The 20,805-nt window shown below is 42.8% G+C and overlaps 2 protein-coding genes across 2 annotated transcripts in view; one reads left to right on the forward strand and one right to left on the reverse strand.

Annotated features, from left to right (window-relative positions):
- The window catches only part of LOC311118048 (E3 ubiquitin-protein ligase znrf2-like), a gene marked incomplete at its 5' end in the record, with an annotated part of 24,780 nt that extends 18,387 nt beyond the window's left edge, over nt 1-6,393 (forward strand). The window contains 3 exons of the mRNA XM_084157590.1: nt 2,588-2,691; nt 4,125-4,208; nt 4,650-6,393. Of these exons, the coding sequence (XP_084013716.1) occupies nt 2,588-2,691; nt 4,125-4,182 (162 nt within the window). The 3' untranslated portion in view covers nt 4,183-4,208; nt 4,650-6,393. The remainder of the gene's footprint in view (nt 1-2,587; nt 2,692-4,124; nt 4,209-4,649) is intronic.
- Nucleotides 6,394-8,154: 1,761 nt separating this feature from the next.
- Nucleotides 8,155-14,071, reverse strand: LOC311124682 (nucleotide-binding oligomerization domain-containing protein 1-like). Its single transcript, XM_084158324.1, has 12 exons — nt 13,817-14,071; nt 13,434-13,661; nt 12,929-13,103; nt 10,917-12,738; nt 10,655-10,738; nt 10,462-10,545; nt 10,291-10,374; nt 10,132-10,215; nt 9,725-9,808; nt 9,529-9,612; nt 9,305-9,388; nt 8,155-9,120 (listed from the first exon to the last, which is right to left on the reverse strand). Exons 2-12 carry the CDS (start codon nt 13,638-13,640, stop codon nt 9,048-9,050), a joined length of 2,865 nt encoding a protein of 954 aa, XP_084014450.1. The 5' UTR covers nt 13,641-13,661; nt 13,817-14,071; the 3' UTR covers nt 8,155-9,047.
- Nucleotides 14,072-20,805: the final 6,734 nt, after the last annotated feature.

Here is a 20,805-nt window from a genome sequence, read left to right on the forward strand (position 1 = left end):
GGGAATATGTGTCTCTAATATGGTCACAAAATTTGGCAGGTTAGGAAGTGCAGCTCAGTTTCCACCTCATTTTGTGGGCAGTGTGCACATAGCCTGTCTTCTCTTGAGAGCCAGGTCTGCCTACGGCGGCCTTTCTCAATAGCAAGGCTATGCTCACTGAGTCTGTACATAGTCAAAGCTTTCCTTAAGTTTGGGTCAGTCACAGTGGTCAGGTATTCTCTCTCTCTCTCTCTCTCTCTCTCTCTCTCTCTCTCTCTCTCCTCTCTCTCTCTCTCTCTCTCTCTCACTTCAATTCAATTCAATTTAAGGGCTTTATTGGCATGGGAAACGTGTGTTAACATTGCCAAAGCAAGTGAAGTAGATAATAAACAAAAGTGAAATAAACAATAAATATTAACAGTAAACATTACACTCAGAAGTTTCAAAAGAATAAAGACATTTCAAATGTCATATTATGTATATATACAGTGTTGTAACAATGTGCAAATAGTTAAAGTACAAATGGGAAAATAAATAAACATAAATATGGGTTGTATTTACAATGGTGTTTGTTCTTCACTGGTTGCCCTTTTCTTGTGGCAACAGGTCACAAATCTTGCAGCTGTGATGGCACACTGTGGTTTTTTCACCCAGTAGATAAGGGAGTTTATCAAATTGGGTTTTGTTTTCGAATTCTTTGTGGATCGCTGTAATCTGAGGGAAATATGTGTCTCTAATATGGTCACAAATTTCGCAGGTTAGGAAGTGCAGCTCAGTTTCCACCTCATTTGTGGGCAGTGTGCACATAGCCTGTCTTCTCTTGAGAGCCAGGTCTGCCTACGGCGGCCTTTCTCAATAGCAAGGCTATGCTCACTGAGTCTGTACAAACTAGTCAAAGCTTTCCTTAAGTTTGGGTCAGTCACAGTGGTCAGGTATTCTCTCTCTCTCTCTCTCTCTCTCTCTCTCTCTCTCTCTCTCTCTCTCTCTCTCTCATCTCTCTCTCTTCTCTCTCTCTCATCTCTCTCTCTCTCTCTCTCTCTCTCTCTCTCTCTCTCTCTCTCTCTCTCTCTCTCTCTCTCTCTCTCTCTCTCTCTCTCTCTCTCTCTCTCTCTCTCTCTCTCTCTCTCTCTCTCTCTCTCTCTCTCTCGCTGTCAGCTGAGCCAGTAGCATGTGATTCTATAACACAGCAGATAAAAATAACTAACAATGAGAGAGAGTGGAAGCAAGTTTGTGCGTGTTGTTGCGTGTGTGTGTTTAAGTAGTTGCGTGCGTGTACACACACTGCACACAATTCATTCTGCATGTGAGCAGTTTTTCTTCTCACTTGCTTCCAGCATGAGTAAATAATCAATTATTGAAGCAGGGTTTGGTCTGCGGGCTGTAGATAACATTACATACACAACCACAGAACCAACTGTTGAAATGAAGATAGTGACTCTGTTTATGGGGAGATTGGTTGAATTATGCAAATTATTAACACAGGCTGACACAATGGTACAAGTATGCAAACACTTGCATGAGTCTGAAATGGCACCCTATATAGTATACTACTTTTGACCAGGTCTCTGGTCTAATAGGGAATAGGGTGCCATTTTGGACTCACTTTGTGTTGTGTGGAGGCAGAAGTAAATTAATTATTTTAGGCTACAAGTCAAATAGTTATTGGGAATGTCCCCTTTGCTCATTCTGAAACGGTCATCAACCACAAAATATTAACCTTGACTGACAATCCATTGATTTTGTTGTACTTGTGCTAGACAGTGTAGTCTGACTCCAGTGTAGCCTGAGTGCCAGGGTGAATTATTTGCTGAGTAGTAGAGGAGAGTAAAGTAGAATAGAGTAGATGGTTGTAATGCCTCTCTGTGACCTCAGGAGGGATCCTATGACAGAGAAGTGCTGTGTTGTCAGTCTAGAGCCATTATAGAACACTGTACATTTTAGTAGTAGGATTCCTCCTCCTATCAAGTCCACACTATACAGAGCTTGATGCAGAACTGCACTAGCTTTAAACTCTGTGTGTTGTTGTTTGTAAAGAATAAATACCAAATGCACCTCTCCACCTCCTGTCAGCATCGCATCATGTCCCACAGCATTAGAGCCTGCTCCCAATGCCAGTTTGGTCCAGATAGACTACTAAGGTTTAACCATGGATATAGAGCTCCCCCTTCAGTAAATGTAGTGTAAATACAATCATTATCTCTCTCTCTCTCTCTCTCTCTCTCAATTCAATTCAATTCAATTTCAATTTAAGGGCTTTATTGGCATGGGAAACGTGTGTTAACATTGCCAAAGCAAGTGAAGTAGATAGTAAACAAAAGTGAAATAAACAATAAATATTAACAGTAAACATTACTCTCAGAAGTTTCAAAAGAATAAAGACATTTCAAATGTCATATTATGTATATATACAGTGTTGTAACAATGTGCAAATAGTTAAAGTCTCTCTCTCTCTCTCTCTCTCTCTCCCTCTCTCTCGCTCTCTCTCTCTCTCTCTCACCTCTTCAAATTCTCTCTCTCTCTCTCTCTCTCTCTCTCTCTCTCTCTCTCTCTCTCTCTCTCTCTCTCCCTCTCCCTCTCCCCCTCCCTTCCTCCCTCCCTCCCTCTAGAGGACGTCCTGAGTAAGGATGCAGGTGAATGTGCAATCTGCCTAGAGGAGCTGCTACAGGGGGACACCATTGCTCGCCTGCCCTGTCTCTGCATATACCACAAAGGGTAAGTCCCCCCCCTCTCTCCCCCTCTTTCTATATACCTCTCTCTTTCTCACTGTCACAACATTTTTCTGTACAACCCACGACAAGAGGGATCTCTCCTGTTTTCCTCAACCGGTGCGTGTATGCATCATCATTCCTGCTCTCTCTATGTCTCCCTCCCCCCTCCCTTCTTTTGTTCTATGTACAGTGCATTCAGAAAGTATTCAGACCCCTTGACCTTTTCCACATTTTGTTACGTTACAGCCTTATTCTAAAATTAATTTAATTGCTTTTCCCCCTCATCAATCTACACAAAATACCCTTTAATGACGAAACAAAAACAGGTTTCTATAACATTTTGGCAATTTATAAAAAAATAAAAAACTGAAATATCACATTTACATAAGTATTCAGACTCTTTACTCAGTACTTTGTTGAAGCACCTTTGGCAGCGATTACAGCCTTGAGTCTTGGGTATGACACTACAAGCTTGGCACACCTGTATTTGGGGAGTTTCTCCCATTCTTCTCTACAGATCCTCTCAAGCTCTGTCAGGTTGGATGGGGAACGTCGCTGCACAGCTATTTTCAGGTCTCTCCAGAGATGTTCGATCGGGTTCAAGTCCGGACTCTGGCTGGGCCACTCAAGGACATTCAGAGACTTGTCCCGAAGCCACTCCTGCGTTGTCTTGGCTGTGTGCTTAGGCTTGTTGTCCTGTTGGAAGGTGAACCTTCGCCCCAGTCTGAGGTCCTGAGCGCTCTGGAGCAGGTTTTCATCAAGGATCTCTCTGTACTTTGCTTCGCTCATCTTTCCCTCGATCCTGACTAGTCTCCCAGTCCCTGCCTCTGAAAAACATCCCCACAGCATGATGCTGCCACCACCATGCTTCACCGTAGGGATGGTGCCAGGTTTCCTCCAGACGTGACACTTGGCATTCAGGCCAAATAGTTCAATCTTGGTTTCGTTGAACCAGAGAATATTGTTTCTCATTGTGTGCAAAGCTGTCATCAAGGTAAAGGGTGGCTATTTGAAGAATCTCAAATATAAAATATATTTTGATTTGTTTAACACTTTTTTGGTTTATACATGATTCCATATGTGTTATTTCATAGTTTTGATGTATTCACTAGTATTCTACAATGTAAAAAATAAATAATTAAACTAGAATGAGTAGGTTTGTCCAAACTTTTGACTGGTAGTGTATGTAAATAAGGTATTTCTGTTTTTTATTTGTAATAAATTTGCAAAAATGTCTAAAAACCTGTTTTCGCTTTGTAATTATGGGGTATTGTGTGTAGATTGATGAGGATTTTTATTTATTTAATCAATTTTAGAATAAGGCTGTAACGTAACAAAATGTGGAAAACGTCAAGGAGTCTGAATACTTTCCGAATGCGCTGCATGTAGTATGTGCTATGTTCTCCCTGACTGTGTATCCTGTTCTCTCTCTGTCAGCTGTATTGATGAGTGGTTTGAGGTGAACAGATCGTGTCCAGAACATCCCTCAGACTAAAAGGGCCTCGCTACTTTTCTCCACAGGTAAATTCTATATTAATATGTATTTTCTCCACAGGTAAATTCCACATTTACTGAGTGTTTTTGATATTGATGCTTACTGTGATAAGTCACTTTAATATTTTGTGGGAAACTTTTAAGTTTCCACCGTGGAGTTCCCCAAATGGAAATGTAGTATTGTATTGACACAAAACAGGAAACATATGATACAGTATTACACCTTTTAGTTTAGTGGAGTTCTTTCTTTCTATTGTTTTGTTTCAGCATCACATTACATTTACATTTTAGTCATTTAGCAGACGCTCTTATCCATCACATGTTAGCCCTCAGTATATTCAGATTTCTGTTGTTTTGTTTCAGCATCACATGTTAGCCCTCAGTATCTTCAGATTTATGTTGTTTTGTTTCAGCATCACATGTTAGCCCTCAGTATCTTCAGATTTCTGTTGTTTTTTCTCTCTGCAGGTTTCTTACTCCCTCGATAAGAAGAGTGATCTGCACCAATAACAACAGTCCTCAATGTGAATCCCCTCCCCTTCCCCGTCGCCTACGAGACTGCTGGACAGATACACTGTGACTCTATGGCCAGTACAGAACTGACCCCTCACCCTGACCTACCCCTCTACCCCCACCACCTCCAGTACCTCTCAACAGCCCTCAACACATCTCAACTCAAACCAGTCAATTACCACAGTGTGCCAAAACTCATTAAAAGCAATCTTCAGGGAAACTACATTTAATGCTGATCTATCTATTTATATCCACACACACACACAATATGCTCCAAGACAAGACCAGACAGACACAGACACACACATTCACAAATACACACTCACAAACTCAACCAACCTCTGCTTTGTCCTCACAGACAGACAGACCGACAGACAGACATGCTTATCTGCCAACCTGATGTTGAGGGGAAGACACAACACCTCTGTTGCACAACTATCCAATCAGGAAAAGCTGTTGCTCTCAACACGCCCTCTCACTCTCTGTGGCATCAATGAAACGGCTGTATATGGCACCCACAGACGTTTGGCCTTCCATCCTTTGGCTGTGCCTCAGTGATTGAGCTGCTGTGATTGGCTGAGCTCCAGGGCTGCTGTGACTTGGGATTCCCTCCTCCTGTGTTATAGGACAGCAGATCCAGGTCTCCTCCCATCTGTTTGGGCTGAGTGATTGTACACCTGGACATTTCGGGGAGCAAGCTGAGGGAAGAAGGGGCGAGGGGAAGTCAGTCCTCATCCCCCTCTCCCACTCTTTACCCCTCCTCAACAACTGTGTCTACCAGTGCCTTCACCTTCGGATCCTAATGGCCTACCAGGGCAGAGTCAGGACAACAGAACAGAACAGTATGATTGGTGGGTGGGGGACAGAGGGAGGGAGGGAGGTCAGGTATCAGTCTATACTATAGCCTCCCTCCCAAGCCCTTCCCTCTGTGTGTTGTTGACTGGATGTGGACAGACGGAGAGAGACCCAGCCGAGAGCCAGACTCTGAATGTGAAACTCTGCTTAACTCTAACCGCTACTCCACTGGGACATGACTGTAACTCGCCCTGGCTGCTAGCCACACTGAAATTAGAAGTGCCCTGCTATACGCTGTCCCACTACATGGTGGCGCAAAAGAGCCCCCCCTCGCTCTCTCTTTCTCACTCTCTCCTTTCCCCTGACTAGCTATCTAACTCACAATCCCTCAATGCCTCTGTGATAGCAACATGACATGAACTGGACTGTGCTACCAGAAGCGCGTGGCTCGGCTAGTGGCAACTACAACTCCCAGCAAGCACTTCTCTGGAGTGAGAATGTTCGTCATAGTTTTTGTAGCAGCAATACCTGTCTGTCTGGGACATGAGGCCCTCTGTGCTTAGCCTGGATCCCAACTGAATTACTGTGTTTCACAATTGTTTTACTGTACACCTTCAGTCTGGCAATTGTGAAGAGGAGCAATTCAGTTGGGATCCAGGCTACAATGTGCTGACCCCAGATCAGATATCCCCCTCCCCCAGGGTGACATTACATGGTGTATATACTCCAGCCTTCTATAGGGTTTACACACCCATCCTCTTCTCTCACTCATTATTTATCATCATGAGACTTATCAGTTATTATTATGCAAATGATTTGTTTTAAGTGTGCAGATTTGACATAATGGTGTAATTTCATATGTGTGTATGTATGTGTGAGTTATAGTAAAACTAAGTTGGGCCTTAATGCAAAAAGAATGACAATAACAACTATATGTCTTCTAGTCATGTTTGTCCATTTCAGTTCTGTTTCAATTAGCTGCCTGAGATAGCACACTTTTTACCCAATCATAATCATCTACCAATCAACCAATCAGCCTATCACAGTAGAGGTGGGAGGGCGGACCAGGAAGTTGGGGATTGGCGGAGCTCCATGCCAAAGCCAATCAGAATAAGGGGAAGACTGATGTATTAAAAAAATGTATCATTAGAATGTTGGATCCCCGAAACTTTGTCAGTGTGTTTGAGTGTTTTACACATTTCTTATCGAATACATTTCAGCTTCCAGCAACCCTGTGTTGTAATATTTAAACAAGGCCTTGATGTTGTTCTCTTTAATGGTTTGAGAGCTTTCCCAGGATGCGCTGCTAACTAGTATACTGAGGTTCAGAAAGACCTCCATCTCCTCCATTGGGTTGTGAATACGGGCAGAGTAAGAAACTGATAGACAAATTCAATGAATAAGATGAAAGGCTTTATTGGCTATGCTTTTTACAATTATTGTGGGGGGTTTTCAATCTCCAGAGTTTAGAGATTTTAGATTATAGTATATTATTATGACAGATCTAGGAATAAGATACATATTATTTATATTGGTTGCCCAATTCAAACTAGTAACAACCAGACAGACAAAATAACATTTATAGGGGATCTGGGTATTATGGTTTGGATGTACTAAAGATAGTGTTACCATGGCAACTGGGTCAGCTACACCCTTTAAACTGTGGTTTCTCCAAAAGTGCCATCGTCATGGCTCTACAATGTGCTGCTAACAACTTATTTTTCAAGAAGTAAAGTGAGGCATAAAGCACTTTGGAATTGGACAAAAAAAAGCCCCCACCCAAATGGACTGTTTCCCCATTTGTCATCATGTACTATAGCTAATAAAGTTTTATTTAAATCCATGGGAGTTTCTCCTCATTGCACGTCAGTGAGGGAGAAACTATAATATCTGGTCTGGTTTGTCCCATGGCTACTGTACTATAAGCAATGTGATTTTGAAATGTTGTCTAATGGCTCACGATTGTGAAGCATACTACTGTATGTGTACAATATGCCCATATTGTCATGGGTATATGTGTAGCACAGAGGACCCTCCCTAGATAGCCTACCAGAACAGCCTTATATGAGCCACTGTAGCTAGAATCAGTTTTAAAGCACATTCTCCCCCATTTCAGTTTTGTTAGTCTTTTATTTTGGATGTTTGGGTTTCTTTGGGGGGCGAGTGGGGAGAGAGCCTAGCACCTAAACTGATTTCGCTATGTTTCACTGTAGAGAATACAGTTTGGATGTCAGGCTAGTGGGAAGGGAGGGGGGTTTTAGGGTCATTCTATGTGTAAATGTTTTGGTTTTGCTGCTTATGCTACAGTTGCCAGATCTGAGCCCATAACAATCCAATTGGATCGATGTCTATCCAAATCTACCGTGTTGAAAAAAAGCTCCATATGGATTGACTTGATGCAGTGTTTAAAACAGTCAACATATAGGAATGTGGGATGTGTTCGAGAACACACCCATGTCATCAGGTAGAGAGCTATACTTGATGTTCCATTCATGATACTATAATATACCATGACAGCGAACATACTGTAGATTATTATTATTAGTTGGGGATGAGCTTGCTTGAATGAAGGTGGAGGTGTAGTAGGGCTTTAAGTAATAGTTGAGAGGTGAAGGAAACTATTTTTATTTGGGTTAAACCCCCCAAGGTACTTCAGAGACAGGCCGACAGTACATGCCTAGAAATTTTATTTTAGAAACTATTTAGACATACAGTATGTTATAACATTCCATTTATGTAAAAATATGTACAGAATGACATTAAAAGAGCAAAACTTTTGGAGCACATTCTTTTAATTGTATTAGTGTGAGTTAGTGTCTTCTGCTATTTGTTTGTTCCTATCACCACCTGCTAACCTACATTCATTAGTCACCATGACCACAAACTGACCATAACATGGCTGTCAGTACATATCATACAGTTCCAGTTCTGGCCAGTATACAAGAATAAGGGAATGAGGCAGAAAAATCAGAGGGGTGAGAGTTAGGGCTAATGATAAGGGAGGTTTGAGAGCAGTGGCCTAGTCTCCAGTTAATTGCAGGCACCACATTCATTCTGTATATTTACACAGTGCTGTGTTGTTGTAGTGCAGGAGAAATTCAATACTGCAATTCAGCACCAGTAAAGTAATTATTTTCTTTCATTTGGCCAACAAAAGTGGTTTTGATTAAAACAATGTATTTGCTTTGCATAATGATAAGATGTCCCATGGTTAACTGAAAGTGCTTAAACAAGGGACAGTTTGCCCTTACTGTATAACTTAATTTGTTCCAAAACTAAAGTCGAGCTAATAAAAAAGTTACATTGAATACTTCCTCTCTGAGAAAGGCACCTCCGGTTTCAAATCCCTTAATAGAAAGAGATTCATTATGGACAAATATATGACTGCAGGAAGTGTTTTTATGGGTCAAGGCTTTTACCCATATGCCAGATTCACCTAGCTAATACAGTCCGTTCAAATATTTACAAAATGTAGTATGCAAAAAACACACAGACGTGACCAATCTACACACACGCGCGCGCGCGCACTGACACACTCTCCAGCTCAGTTGTGTTTCCTCAGTGGAAGCGTAGCCTTCCCTCAGCCTCAAACAGCTTCTCTTCCTCTTCAGAAAGACAGTTTCCTTTCAAACTATGGGTGAGTGATGACAGAGCACATGATAATCAGGAACCAGCAATGCATTCAAAGACCCACAACCATTACAAAGTGGAAATGGTGAAAGATGTATTTCAGGAATATATCAAATACTATTATTAACCTGGTACAAAAAAATAGAGTAATGTGCCTTTAAACGAAAGACATTGCATACACTCACCTGATCTCTTTGAGAGATGTGTTGTTGGAGAGAGCCTCTGACAGCGTTCTGATTCCATCCACTGTCAGCTGATTCTTGATTAACCTGCACAGAGGGATCACTAGGTTAACCGGCTAACTTTTATTAACATTCAGAAATAACTTTTGTTTACTTTCTGGTTCATTCTGAAGCTAAACATAATTATTGGTTGTTGGGGGGAGAGTTGAGACTGTGGCCTGCCTTACCAGAGGTGAGATAGACCCGTGTTGGATCTGATCAGTTCTGCCAAGTCTGGTGCTACATCATCTGACAACTTGTTTTGCACCAACCTAGAACAAAACACCACGTATAAACTGTTAACTCCAAGGCACAAATACACATTAAATATACAGATACACATACTGTCACCAGAAACTGTATGAATTAATAAGATTGTCCTACCAGAAGATTCTGAGCATTGTGTTGTCTTTCAGCGCTTCGGCCAAGCTCCTCCCACCTTCTGAAGTGATGCCATTGGCTGAGAGACTAAGGGAGAGAAGAGCATAGAAATATAATTATTATTAGTAATACATAAGTATACTGTATTACTTTAAGTAATGATATTACTATGAGGCAGAGTGATATACTGTAAAATAGATACTGTAGTTTCAGTGTTTGTGAGTAAGGGAGTTCAGTAACCCATACTGTAGCTGAATGTGCGTTAGAAAAATGATACACCAATGGGTTATACTTCCTTATTTCTGACCTGAACCACAGTTGTGGGAGAACTGAAAATGACATGGCACAATCAGTGCCACATACTTATTCAGAGAAACGATAACGATGACATATCTTGCCATCTATCTCACCTGAGGTTGGTAAGACTTGGGTGATTCCTCAGGGCCTCTGCGAATGCTCTCGCTCCTTCATCACCAATGGTGTTCCCCCACATTCTGAAAAACAGGAACAATCCATCCCATGCACTCTGATCCAAAATTGAATAAAAAATATTGCAATAGTGCACTTACCCCACGTCAAAGATAGATGTGCTCTTCTGAATGGCACTGGCTAGATACCTGCCACCCACACTGGTGAACTTGTTGCTGCCAAGCCTTTGAACAAATCAAAGTGCCAAAAATAAACATTTTAATTTATACACAAGTAATTATATCATTGATTGGACATATTAATTTACATACTTGACGACTCTTAACTTAGGACATTCCTCAATGATATGAGCGATTAGCATTGCTCCGATGTCCGTGATGTGATTATTGTAAAGTCTGTAAAATCAAGACAAAATAAATAGTCACGTCATATGAATTTCATCATTCAGCACAATACTGTACTGAAGTTTGACAGGCAAGTTGACCCTGATAGACACTGACTCACCCCAGAACCTTCACCACTTTGTGTTTGATAAGCTCCTCAGCCAGTACCTCAACGCTGCTGTCTGAGATCTGATTGACACACAACCTGAAATGGAAAAACTAATTTGGCTGAAAAGTTATACTTTATAGTTAGTTATACTAGTATTTTTTTATAGCAGAAAGACATGATTTGCAAATGTTACTTGTAAACAAGTGTACCTTTTATGTAAACAGTGGCATAAAGTACATAGTGTTTCCATCTGCATGTATTCCTAATTCCTCACCTCACCACAGTCATCTTACTGAATGAAGGCCTGAGCTGCTTGACCCCATAGTCACTGATGTTGTTGTTGTCCATGTCCACCCCTAGCCTCTTCTGCCGGTGCTGCAGCACAAAGTTGAGGGCGCTGCAGTCGCCAGAGAACACATTACAGTAGCCCAGCTTGATGTAGTCAGCTGTTATGCCCTTCGCAGTCAGCTGGGCCACCTCTTTACTTCCTGTCTCGAAGATGCAGCGCAGCATCCACAGGAAGTTGGGCAGGACGTGCACCTTGCTGCCCTCCTGCTCTGTGCTGTGGAGTGGCAGGCCGCGGAGGTGGGACCTCACGCTGGTGGACAGGTAGGACTTGAGGACCGCCCGCTTCCTCTTCAGTAGCGCTGGAGGAACAATGTGCTTCAGCAGGCCGGCGTTGGCCTTAGACAGCAGTCCACACAGGAAGAGGTTGGCGAACTGGAGATGCTCATTGGTCTTGAACGGGTCCTTTCCTCTGGGTTTAGAGGAACCACAGATGTAGGGGACGACACACGATAAACAAGATGTGTTGTCCCTCTTGCTGCACTCTGTAAAGAACTTGAGGATGTTGCCTACGGTGGCCTGTTCGTCCAGAACCAGGGAGAATGCAGCCAAGAAGGACTGCAGGGTGAGGTGCAGGAACTCAAAGGTGGAAGGGTTTCCACAGGCATTGTAGTGGCTGACTGGTCGGAGGAAACCCATCTGAAGGTCCTCCTCAGTCAGGCCACAGGAGGCCACCTCCTCCTGGTTGAACACGAAGCCTCCTCTCTCCATGCCCAGCAGAGCCAGCTTGGAGAAGGCTGTCAGCGGCTTCAGCCCTGCCCTGAAGGTATCAGCGGGACACCTGGTGTTTCTCTTCAGGAGGCTAGGTGGGGGAGCGGCCCCCCGGCTGAAGAAGAGTTCAGACAGCAGGAGGAATACGTTAGTGAGGGTCACGCAAACCTCTGGCAGCTCAAAGTCATCGTAGACTGAGCGCAGGTGTTTAAAGCTCTTGAAGACGATCCAGCAGAAGAGGGGGATGGAGCAGAGGCCACAGAGGTGGGGGCTGGCGTCCATCTGGACTGAGACCAGGTCCCGGTGCTCCTGGTCCTTGAAGTGCAAGTTGGTGTAGGTCTGAAGGTGGGCCGGAGAGAACCCACGCAGGACCACCCTCTTCCGGATCACCCTGCTCTGGACCTCGGTGCCTGTCCGAGCCGTAAGAACCTTCCGGGAACCATTAAGCAGCTTCCCACAGAGCAGGTTAATGAGCACCAGAAGGGGGTGAGTCCTCTCCTCTGGAGAAACCACGTCAGGCACGTTCTTCAGGTCCAGATCATCCTGGATCTCATCATAGCCGTCAAACGTAAAGATAACCTTTTCAGGGAAGCGGAGGATATATCTGAACACCTCGTTATCCTCATCCTGGTCAGGGTAGCAGTTATATTTGAAGAGCAGGTCCCTGAGTGAGATCTCATCTGTCTCCTTGAATGTGCTAAACATCCTGCAGCTGAACTTGAAGAAGAACATGGCGTCTGTCTGTTCCAGCTCCCGCTTGGACCACAGCCTCTGGAGCTTCTGGAGGAGGATAGACTTGCCCACCCCAGCGTCCCCAGTGACGAGCACCGTCTCGGCCTCGGGGTTAAATACACCCTGCTCTCCCAGGAGCTGCGCCAGACCCTCCAGGTGGCCCAGGCTCTCATTGCGGTCATTCAGGAGCTCCATCAGGGTGTCTGTATAGAGCTCCTCCAGGAGGGTCTCCTCTCGCTGGGCATAGGAGGCAATGAAGCGCGTGTCTCGGCCCAGCTCGTGCCTCAGCTTCTCACAGTACCTACTAACTGAGAAGAGAGGGGGGTAGTGAGAATACACTGCAGTCTCATTCTCAACCACTGATATTCAGCCAAAATATACAGTAGTTGCCCTCGTGATTCTCTAATAGCTTACATTTCCAATGCACTGTATTTTTTATTTTATAATATTCCAATAGCACATGAAGTGCAGCACCATACAGTCTACTGACATACTTACTAGGGTCTGTGTTCTTCACTGGTATGTCCTGTATGGAGTCTGGTGGCTGGTAGTTGATCTCTTTAAGCCATGGTTGGAGGTCTATGTATGCATCATAAACTTTGTGGAGAATATATAGGAAGTATTCACATGCCTGCTCCCCTTTGCTTTGGACCAATTCCAGGATTTTACGCACCTGTGCAATGTCAATCATAAGTAAATCATATTTACTTTACAGTGATTAATATTTAATAATAATTTAACAGCTAACCATTTTTCTATCTCACTTTCTACATTGATTAATGTGGCCAAACAGGATTCTGCCAGCATACCAAATGCCATTGTATTGCAAAATAAAGTATTGTCTTTATATTTTCTCATCTTAAAATAAATTAGTCAATTTGAGTTAGGGCCTTGTAGGCTATTAGTGAACGCAAGAGCATGTCTTTGTGATGGCTACTTTGTAATTTGATATGTGGTCCAAATGGACATGTCTCCTCTTTGAAACCCTCCTATGGTAAATTACCTGGTCTGTCTTGGTGGCTGAGCGCTGGATGATTTCTGCATCCTCGGTACACAGAAAACCACTTTGTAGGAGGTTATCCAGAATGCACTGCGTGCTCTTCACCTGGGAGACCAGTAGCTCACGGTGCAAGGTGAGAATTTGGACAGTGGACACACGGCCCATTAGTCCGGCACGGCCTTTCTCGGCACTGGAGCCCATAAAATGCATGGTTTCAGCTGCCTGTATTTACTGGGAAAATGTAAAGGGGAATTAAACTGCGTGCTACATATTTATCTAGTATAGAAAATTATAGTCAGATAATAATCATCAGTTAGGAGAAAAGGATCCAACAGTTGGCTATGGATAAAAGACGTGGATGTGTTATCTATATGGGCTATATTTACCTTCAAACGCTTTGATAACATTGTTCTTATCGGCTCTGGCCTAATCCGCCGCAGAAATACTCGGAAACCACAGCTCTCCGCAAAAACAAACTCCAGTCTTGGTTATTAAATCGTTAAATAGCGTACGACAGGATATTAACAAAACTTTTCTCTAGGACCGTTAGAAGAGTGATCTAGTCTAAATAAATGTCAGGAGAGAAAAAACACTGAACACAGTAGTGACTCGTTACCGTATTTCTTTAAGGAAGTGAAACTAAAAACAGCCTTGGATGCGCGTAATTTCACCTCGGATTGCGACCGCGCTTTTGGCATGCTGCACTATCTGCCTCTTTTACATAGGGTTTTCACCACTCCTGAACTGTTCCACTGGTAAATCAGGATTTCCCAAACTCGGTCCAGGGGCCCCATCTGGATGTACGTTTAGTTTTTTGCCCTAGCACTACACAGCTGATTTCAATTTCCAACTCATCACCAAGCTTTGATTATTTGAATCATCTGTGTAGTGCTAGGGCAAAAAAACTAAACGTGCACCTAGGGGGCAGGGTTGCCAGGAGAAGCAAAAATGTATCCCATTGATCATTGGGCCTGAAAAATAGCCCTTTTTTTTCACAGCAAGAAAGGAATTGCCATATCTATACAATAAACCATTTTTCCATAACGCTATCGAGCCAATTAAGAAGGAATATAGTAACTTGTAATGACATTAGAAGCAAAATGACATGACATAATAAAGGAATTTGAATATGTGGCAAGAGAAAAGATATCAATGGATATCGATTTAACTCGTTTGACTGCTATGATTAAGCAATAAGGCACAAGGGGGTATGGTATATGGCCAATATACCACGGCTAAGGGCAGTTCTTATGCACGACGCAATGCGGAGTGCCTGGATACAGCCGTTAGGCGTGGTATGTACTCCTGAGTGGCGCAGTGGTCTAAGGCACTGCATCGCAGTGCTAACTGTGCCACTAGAGATCCTGGTTCAAATCCAGGCTCTGTCGCAGCCGGCCGCGACCGGGAGACTCATGGGCGGCGCACAATTGGCCCAGCGTCGTCCAGGGTAGGGGAGGGAATGGCCGGCAGGGATGTAGCTCAGTTGATAGAGCATGGCGTTTGCAACGCCAGGGTTGTGGATTCGTTTCCCACGGGGGCCAGTATTAGAAAAATAATTAAAAATAAAAATAAAGTTTGTGCATGTGCAAAGCTATAGATACATCCGACAGGGAGTTTGAGTGATGAAAGTTGGACAGAGGATCTCAAAATCTCTGCGCAAGAACATTTGAGAGAGCAGATGAACATTTAAAAAACGAATGTTAGGCTATTTTCTGGCAATTGTGCTGTTATTATGTGCCAGATGTTAAGACTACAACCTGTTATAAATGGCCCATTTGCGAGATTGACTTGTCATTTCAATAGGCATAGGCTACAGACTAAAATCTGGGTTTATGATTCTAATTAAATGTTGCCATAGTTTGCTTGGATAAAGGCAGGTAGCCTATAGCCCCTGATAGGCCAAGATGTAAACTGAACGATTTAGCAGCTTGCTTAGTTCAAATAAACAGACACTTTATTTGGCTAGTAGGCAAATAGGCCTACATAGGGTATAATGACTCTATGACTGCATGCCTCCAGAAGGTCATCTTCTGAGGCTGAGGGATGCTTTTCCGAAGGTACATTGGGCTGAAGTGCTGCATGGAGATCAGAAGCTCTTCAACTGGGAAGCAGTGTCGCGATGGAGGGAATAGCCTATACGGAGACTACCTAAGACCACTGCAACAGAGTTATTGTAAAGTGTGGGAATAAGCTTATGCCAGACTTAGCCTACGTTTAACCTCTCCCTTGTTCATTTCAAAGTCCATATGTCCATGACCCGATTCATATAAATCAATTCAAATCATAGTAACCCCTCCTACAGAATATGCTTTGGCAAGATTTTGAGTGATGAAATAAATATCTAAATATTCTATAAAATAAAAAAAATTGAGTGGCAAAGACTCCAGTGATCATACATAATTCATAGATTCACCAAAACATATATTATTCTGTTTTATTATTCCTGGTAAATACTTCTGGTTATGATTGCAGATAATTTAGTCATATTTTGATAAGGTGCATGCATGGGGATGTCCACGTCACCCAGAGATATGTCCATGCTGTAGAGATACACCAAGCAGACTGAAACTTCACTGTTATAGGCATAATACAGCTAGTGCTATCTAGACTTGCGCTGGCAAACAAATTCATTACATTAGCTACCTAAATGTGAAGTAAACTCAAAAGGAGTAATAGAGAATGGAGACTTTTAACTTGAAAACGTGCAGGGAATACCTCTTTCCGGGTTGCCTGACTTCTGTTTTTGTATACTGTGTTACGCTTGTTCGAGTAGCACTCCTCACAGGCCGTATGGTGTACGTGTTTTTTGTTGGTGAGATGAAACTGCCAAAACTCTGAAAGGTATTATTGTATGTCAGAATTGCAACACAAGATTTGTTCAAGACCAAAATGTTAGTCTGTAATCGTAACATGGTGTTTGTATGTTCACAGATTACATTTCACGTTTAGGTTCATGTTTCACGGATGGCTTTTCTTACGATCCTAACAATTTACGTATGGATTTTCTTACGATCCTACGTTCAACCTTTTGGCAGGTATCTGGCTCCGTAAGATCAATTCAGCCTCTTGCGAATTGAAGGACATTTATGAAACACAGAGAGACTAAATAAATTATTTTGTATGTTTTTTTCTTGGTATATTTTTTGGGGAAGCCTGGCTTACTCATGAATACACGGCGCTGGTCATGGTACTCTGATAAATGCAGAAAATCGCCAATCAAAACAAACGATCTACCACAGAGGCCATGTTATTTTTGGCAAGTATATTTTATTTTGATTTCGGACATATAACGTTGGTATGTGAAAAATATTTCTAAGCCGCATACATTTAGTTGTTCTAAACTGACTTCACTCCCGCTAAAGACGGAAGCTTTGGCTACCGGTGCATGCACATGCGCAGATAAATACGTTTCTTCTTTGATGAGGTTTACGGCGGTTGGCATCCAATACATGTTGAATTAACGCCACCTACTAGACTGGAGTATAACTCCCTTATACTTTGCTTTAAAAAATACAACAAATACCCTACCATCTAACACTACAATAATAATAATAACTACCATACTCCACTATTTAAATATATGTATTCCTACTTCAGGCCAACAGCCTGAAAGGATGGGACACCACCACTTAACACACCCTGTAACTCTTCTGATGTCAAGTCTCACACACCCGAATACCACACTGCAGCTGCCACCACAACCTCTATTTTCTGCGACTTACGTTCCATCCCTGCAGTTGATAACCATTGCTATAAATGCCAAAAAATGGAATCTTACTGAAACATATATCACTTGTTAGTTTATCCCTCTGTACTGGTACAGATCTACTACTCACACAATTCCTCTCAGGATCCCTCCCCCTTGACCCATCTTCCTCTACTTTCTTCTCTGCCTCAGCATATGACAACTTCTGCACTACTCTGACCCTGGAAACCTCAACCTGCCTCTCTCGCACCGGACATTTCAGATCCCCAGCCCCATGGGCACCCCTACAATTAACACATACAGTGGGGAAAAAAAGTATTTAGTCAGCCACCAATTGTGCAAGTTCTCCCACTTAAAAAGATGAGAGAGGCCTGTAATTTTCATCATAGGTACACGTCAACTATGACAGACAAATTGAGGAAAAAAAATCCAGAAAATCACATTGTAGGATTTTTAATGAATTTATTTGCAAATGATGGTGGAAAATAAGTATTTGGTCACCTACAAACAAGCAAGATTTCTGGCTCTCACAGACCTGTAACTTCTTCTTTAAGAGGCTCCTCTGTCCTCCACTCGTTACCTGTATTAATGGCACCTGTTTGAACTTGTTATCAGTATAAAAGACACCTGTCCACAACCTCAAACAGTCACACTCCAAACTCCACTATGGCCAAGACCAAAGAGCTGTCAAAGGACACCAGAAACAAAATTGTAGACCTGCACCAGGCTGGGAAGACTGAATCTGCAATAGGTAAGCAGCTTGGTTTGAATAAATCAACGGTGGGAGCAATTATTAGGAAATGGAAGACATACAAGACCACTGATAATCTCCCTCGATCTGGGGCTCCACGCAAGATCTCACCCCGTGGGGTCAAAATGATCACAAGAACGGTGAGCAAAAATCCCAGAACCACACGGGGGGACCTAGTGAATGACCTGCAGAGAGCTGGGACCAAAGTAACAAAGCCTACCATCAGTAACACACTACGCCGCCAGGGACTCAAATAATGCAGTGCAAGATGTGTCCCCCTGCTTAAGCCAGTACATGTCCAGGCCCGTCTGAAGTTTGCTAGAGTGCATTTGGATGATCCAGAAGAGGATTGGGAGAATGTCATATGGTCAGATGAAACCAAAATATAACTTTTTGGTAAAAACTCAACTCGTCGTGTTTGGAGGACAAAGAATGCTGAGTTGCATCCAAAGAACACCATACCTACTGTGAAGCATGGGGGTGGAAATATCATGCTTTGGGGCTGTTTTTCTGCAAAGGGACCAGGACGACTGATCCGTGTAAAGGAAAGAATGAATGGGGCCATGTATCATGAGATTTTGAGTGAAAACCTCCTTCCATCAGCAAGGGCATTGAAGATGAAACGTGGCTGGGTCTTTCAGCATGACAATGATCCCAAACACACCGCCCGGGCAATGAAGGAGTGGCTTCGTAAGAAGCATTTCAAGGTCCTGGAGTGGCCTAGCCAGTCTCCACATCTCAACCCCATAAAAAATCTTTGGAGGGAGTTGAAAGTCCGTGTTGCCCAGCGACAGCCCCAAAACATCACTGCTCTAGAGGAGATCTGCATGGAGGAATGGGCCAAAATACCAGCAACAGTGTGTGAAAACCTTGTGAACACTTACAGAAAATGTTTGACCTGTGTCATTGCCAACAAAGGGTATATAACAAAGTATTGAGAAACTTTTGTTATTGACCAAATACTTAATTTCCACCATAATTTGCAAATAAATTCATTAAAAATCCTACAATGTGATTTTCTGGATTTTTTTTCCTCATTTTGTCTGTCATAGTTGACGTGTACCTATGATGAAAATTACAGGCCTCTCTCATCTTTTTAAGTGGTAGAACTTGCACAATTGGTGGCTGACTAAATACTTTTTTCCCCCACTGTACCACTACTTTCCCCAATGATACACATTCCTTTGTCTCATGCCCTTCTGCAAACTTCTCACACCTAGGAACCTCCCTCCTACACACTGCTGCCACATGCCCACAAGCTTGACACCTGTAACAACGTAATGTATTCGGCACAAAAGCTCGTACCGGATAACTTATATACAGTGAGGGAAAAAAGTATTTGATCCCCTGCTGATTTTGTACGTTTGCCCGCTGACAAAGAAATGATCAGTCTATAATTTTAATGGTAGGTTTATCTGAACAGTGAGAGACAGAATAACAAAAAAAAAATCCAGAAAAACGCATGTCAAAAATGTTATAAATTGATTTGCATTTTAATGAGGGAAATAAGTATTTGACCCCCTCTCAATCAGAAAGATTTCTGGCTCCCAGGTGTCTTTTATATAGGTAACAAGCTGAAATTAGGATCACTCTCTGAAAGGGAGTGCTCCTAATCTCAGTTTGCTACCTGTATAAAAGACACCTGTCCACAGAAGCAATCAATCAATCAGATTCCAAACTCTCCACCATGGCCAAGACCAAAGAGCTCTCCAAGGATGTCAGGGACAAGATTGTAGACCTACACAAGGCTGGAATGGGCTACAAGACCATCGCCAAGCAGCTTGGTGAGAAGGTGACAACAGTTGGTGCGATTATTCACAAATGGAAGAAACACAAAATAACTGTCAATCTCCCTTGGCCTGTGGCTCCATGCAAGATCTCACCTCGTGGAATTGCAATGATCATGAGAACGGTGAGGAATCAGCCCAGAACTACACGGGAGGATCTTGTCAATGATCTCAAGGCAACTGGGACCATAGTCCCCAAGAAAACAATTGGTAACACACTACGCCGTGAAGGACTGAAATCCTGCAGCGCCCGCAATGTCCCCCTGCTCAAAAAAGCACATATACATGCCCGTCTGAAGTTTGCCAATGAACATCTGAATGATTCAGAGGAGAACTGGGTGAAAGTGATCAAAATGGAGCTCTTTGGCATCAACTCAACTCGCCGTGTTTGGAGGAGGAGGAATGCTGCCTATGACCCCAAGAAAACCATCCCCACTGTCAAACATGGAGGTGGAAACATTATGCTTTGGGGGTGCACATTAAGGTCCTGGAGTGGCCTAGCCAGCCTCCAGACCTTAATCCCATAGAAAATCTGTGGAGCGAGCTGAAGGTCCGAGTTGCCAAACGTCAGCCTCGAAACCTTAATGACTTGGAGAAGATCTGCAAAGAGGAGTGGGACAAAATCCCTCCTGAGATGTGTGCAAACCTGGTGACCAACTACAAGAAACGTCTGACCTCTGTGATTGCCAACAAGGGTTTTGCCACCAAGTACTAAGTCATGTTTTGCAGAGGGGTCAAATACTTATTTCACACATTAAAATGCAAATCAATTTATAACATTTTTGACATGCATTTTTCTGGATTTTTTTTTTGTTATTCTGTCTCTCACTGTTCAAATAAACCTACCATTAAAATTATAGACTGATCATTTCTTTGTCAGTGGGCAAACGTACAAAATCAGCAGGGGATCAAATACTTTTTTCCTTCACTGTATAACATCACTAAAATCTAAAACCACCAGTAATGTACATTTTACCAGCTCCTTCCTGGCCTCCAGTGAAAAACAAGCCTTATCAAGTTCTCCACATGAACAGTGAAGCTCAGCTTGTCATCCACCCACACTCCCAAATATTTGTACATTTTGACTTGCTCTATAGTATGTCCATCCAATGTAGCAATGTAGTGTATGCA

Source organism: Coregonus lavaretus, assembly GCF_964263955.1.
Source record: "Coregonus lavaretus genome assembly, chromosome: 3".
In the NCBI taxonomy this organism is placed as follows: Eukaryota; Metazoa; Chordata; class Actinopteri; order Salmoniformes; family Salmonidae; genus Coregonus; species Coregonus lavaretus.

Excerpts from the sequence above, each read along its gene's own strand:
- LOC311124682 (XM_084158324.1), bottom strand. The coding sequence starts at position 13,640 with ATGCATTTTATGGGCTCCAGTGCCGAGAAAGGCCGTGCCGGACTAATG. Across the intron at positions 10,216-10,290 it reads ACATCTATCTTTGACGTGGG|AATGTGGGGGAACACCATTG; the intron begins GTAAGTGCACTA and ends CCTGTTTTTCAG. Across the intron at positions 9,809-10,131 it reads CCAAGTCTTACCAACCTCAG|TCTCTCAGCCAATGGCATCA; the intron begins GTGAGATAGATG and ends TCTCTCCCTTAG.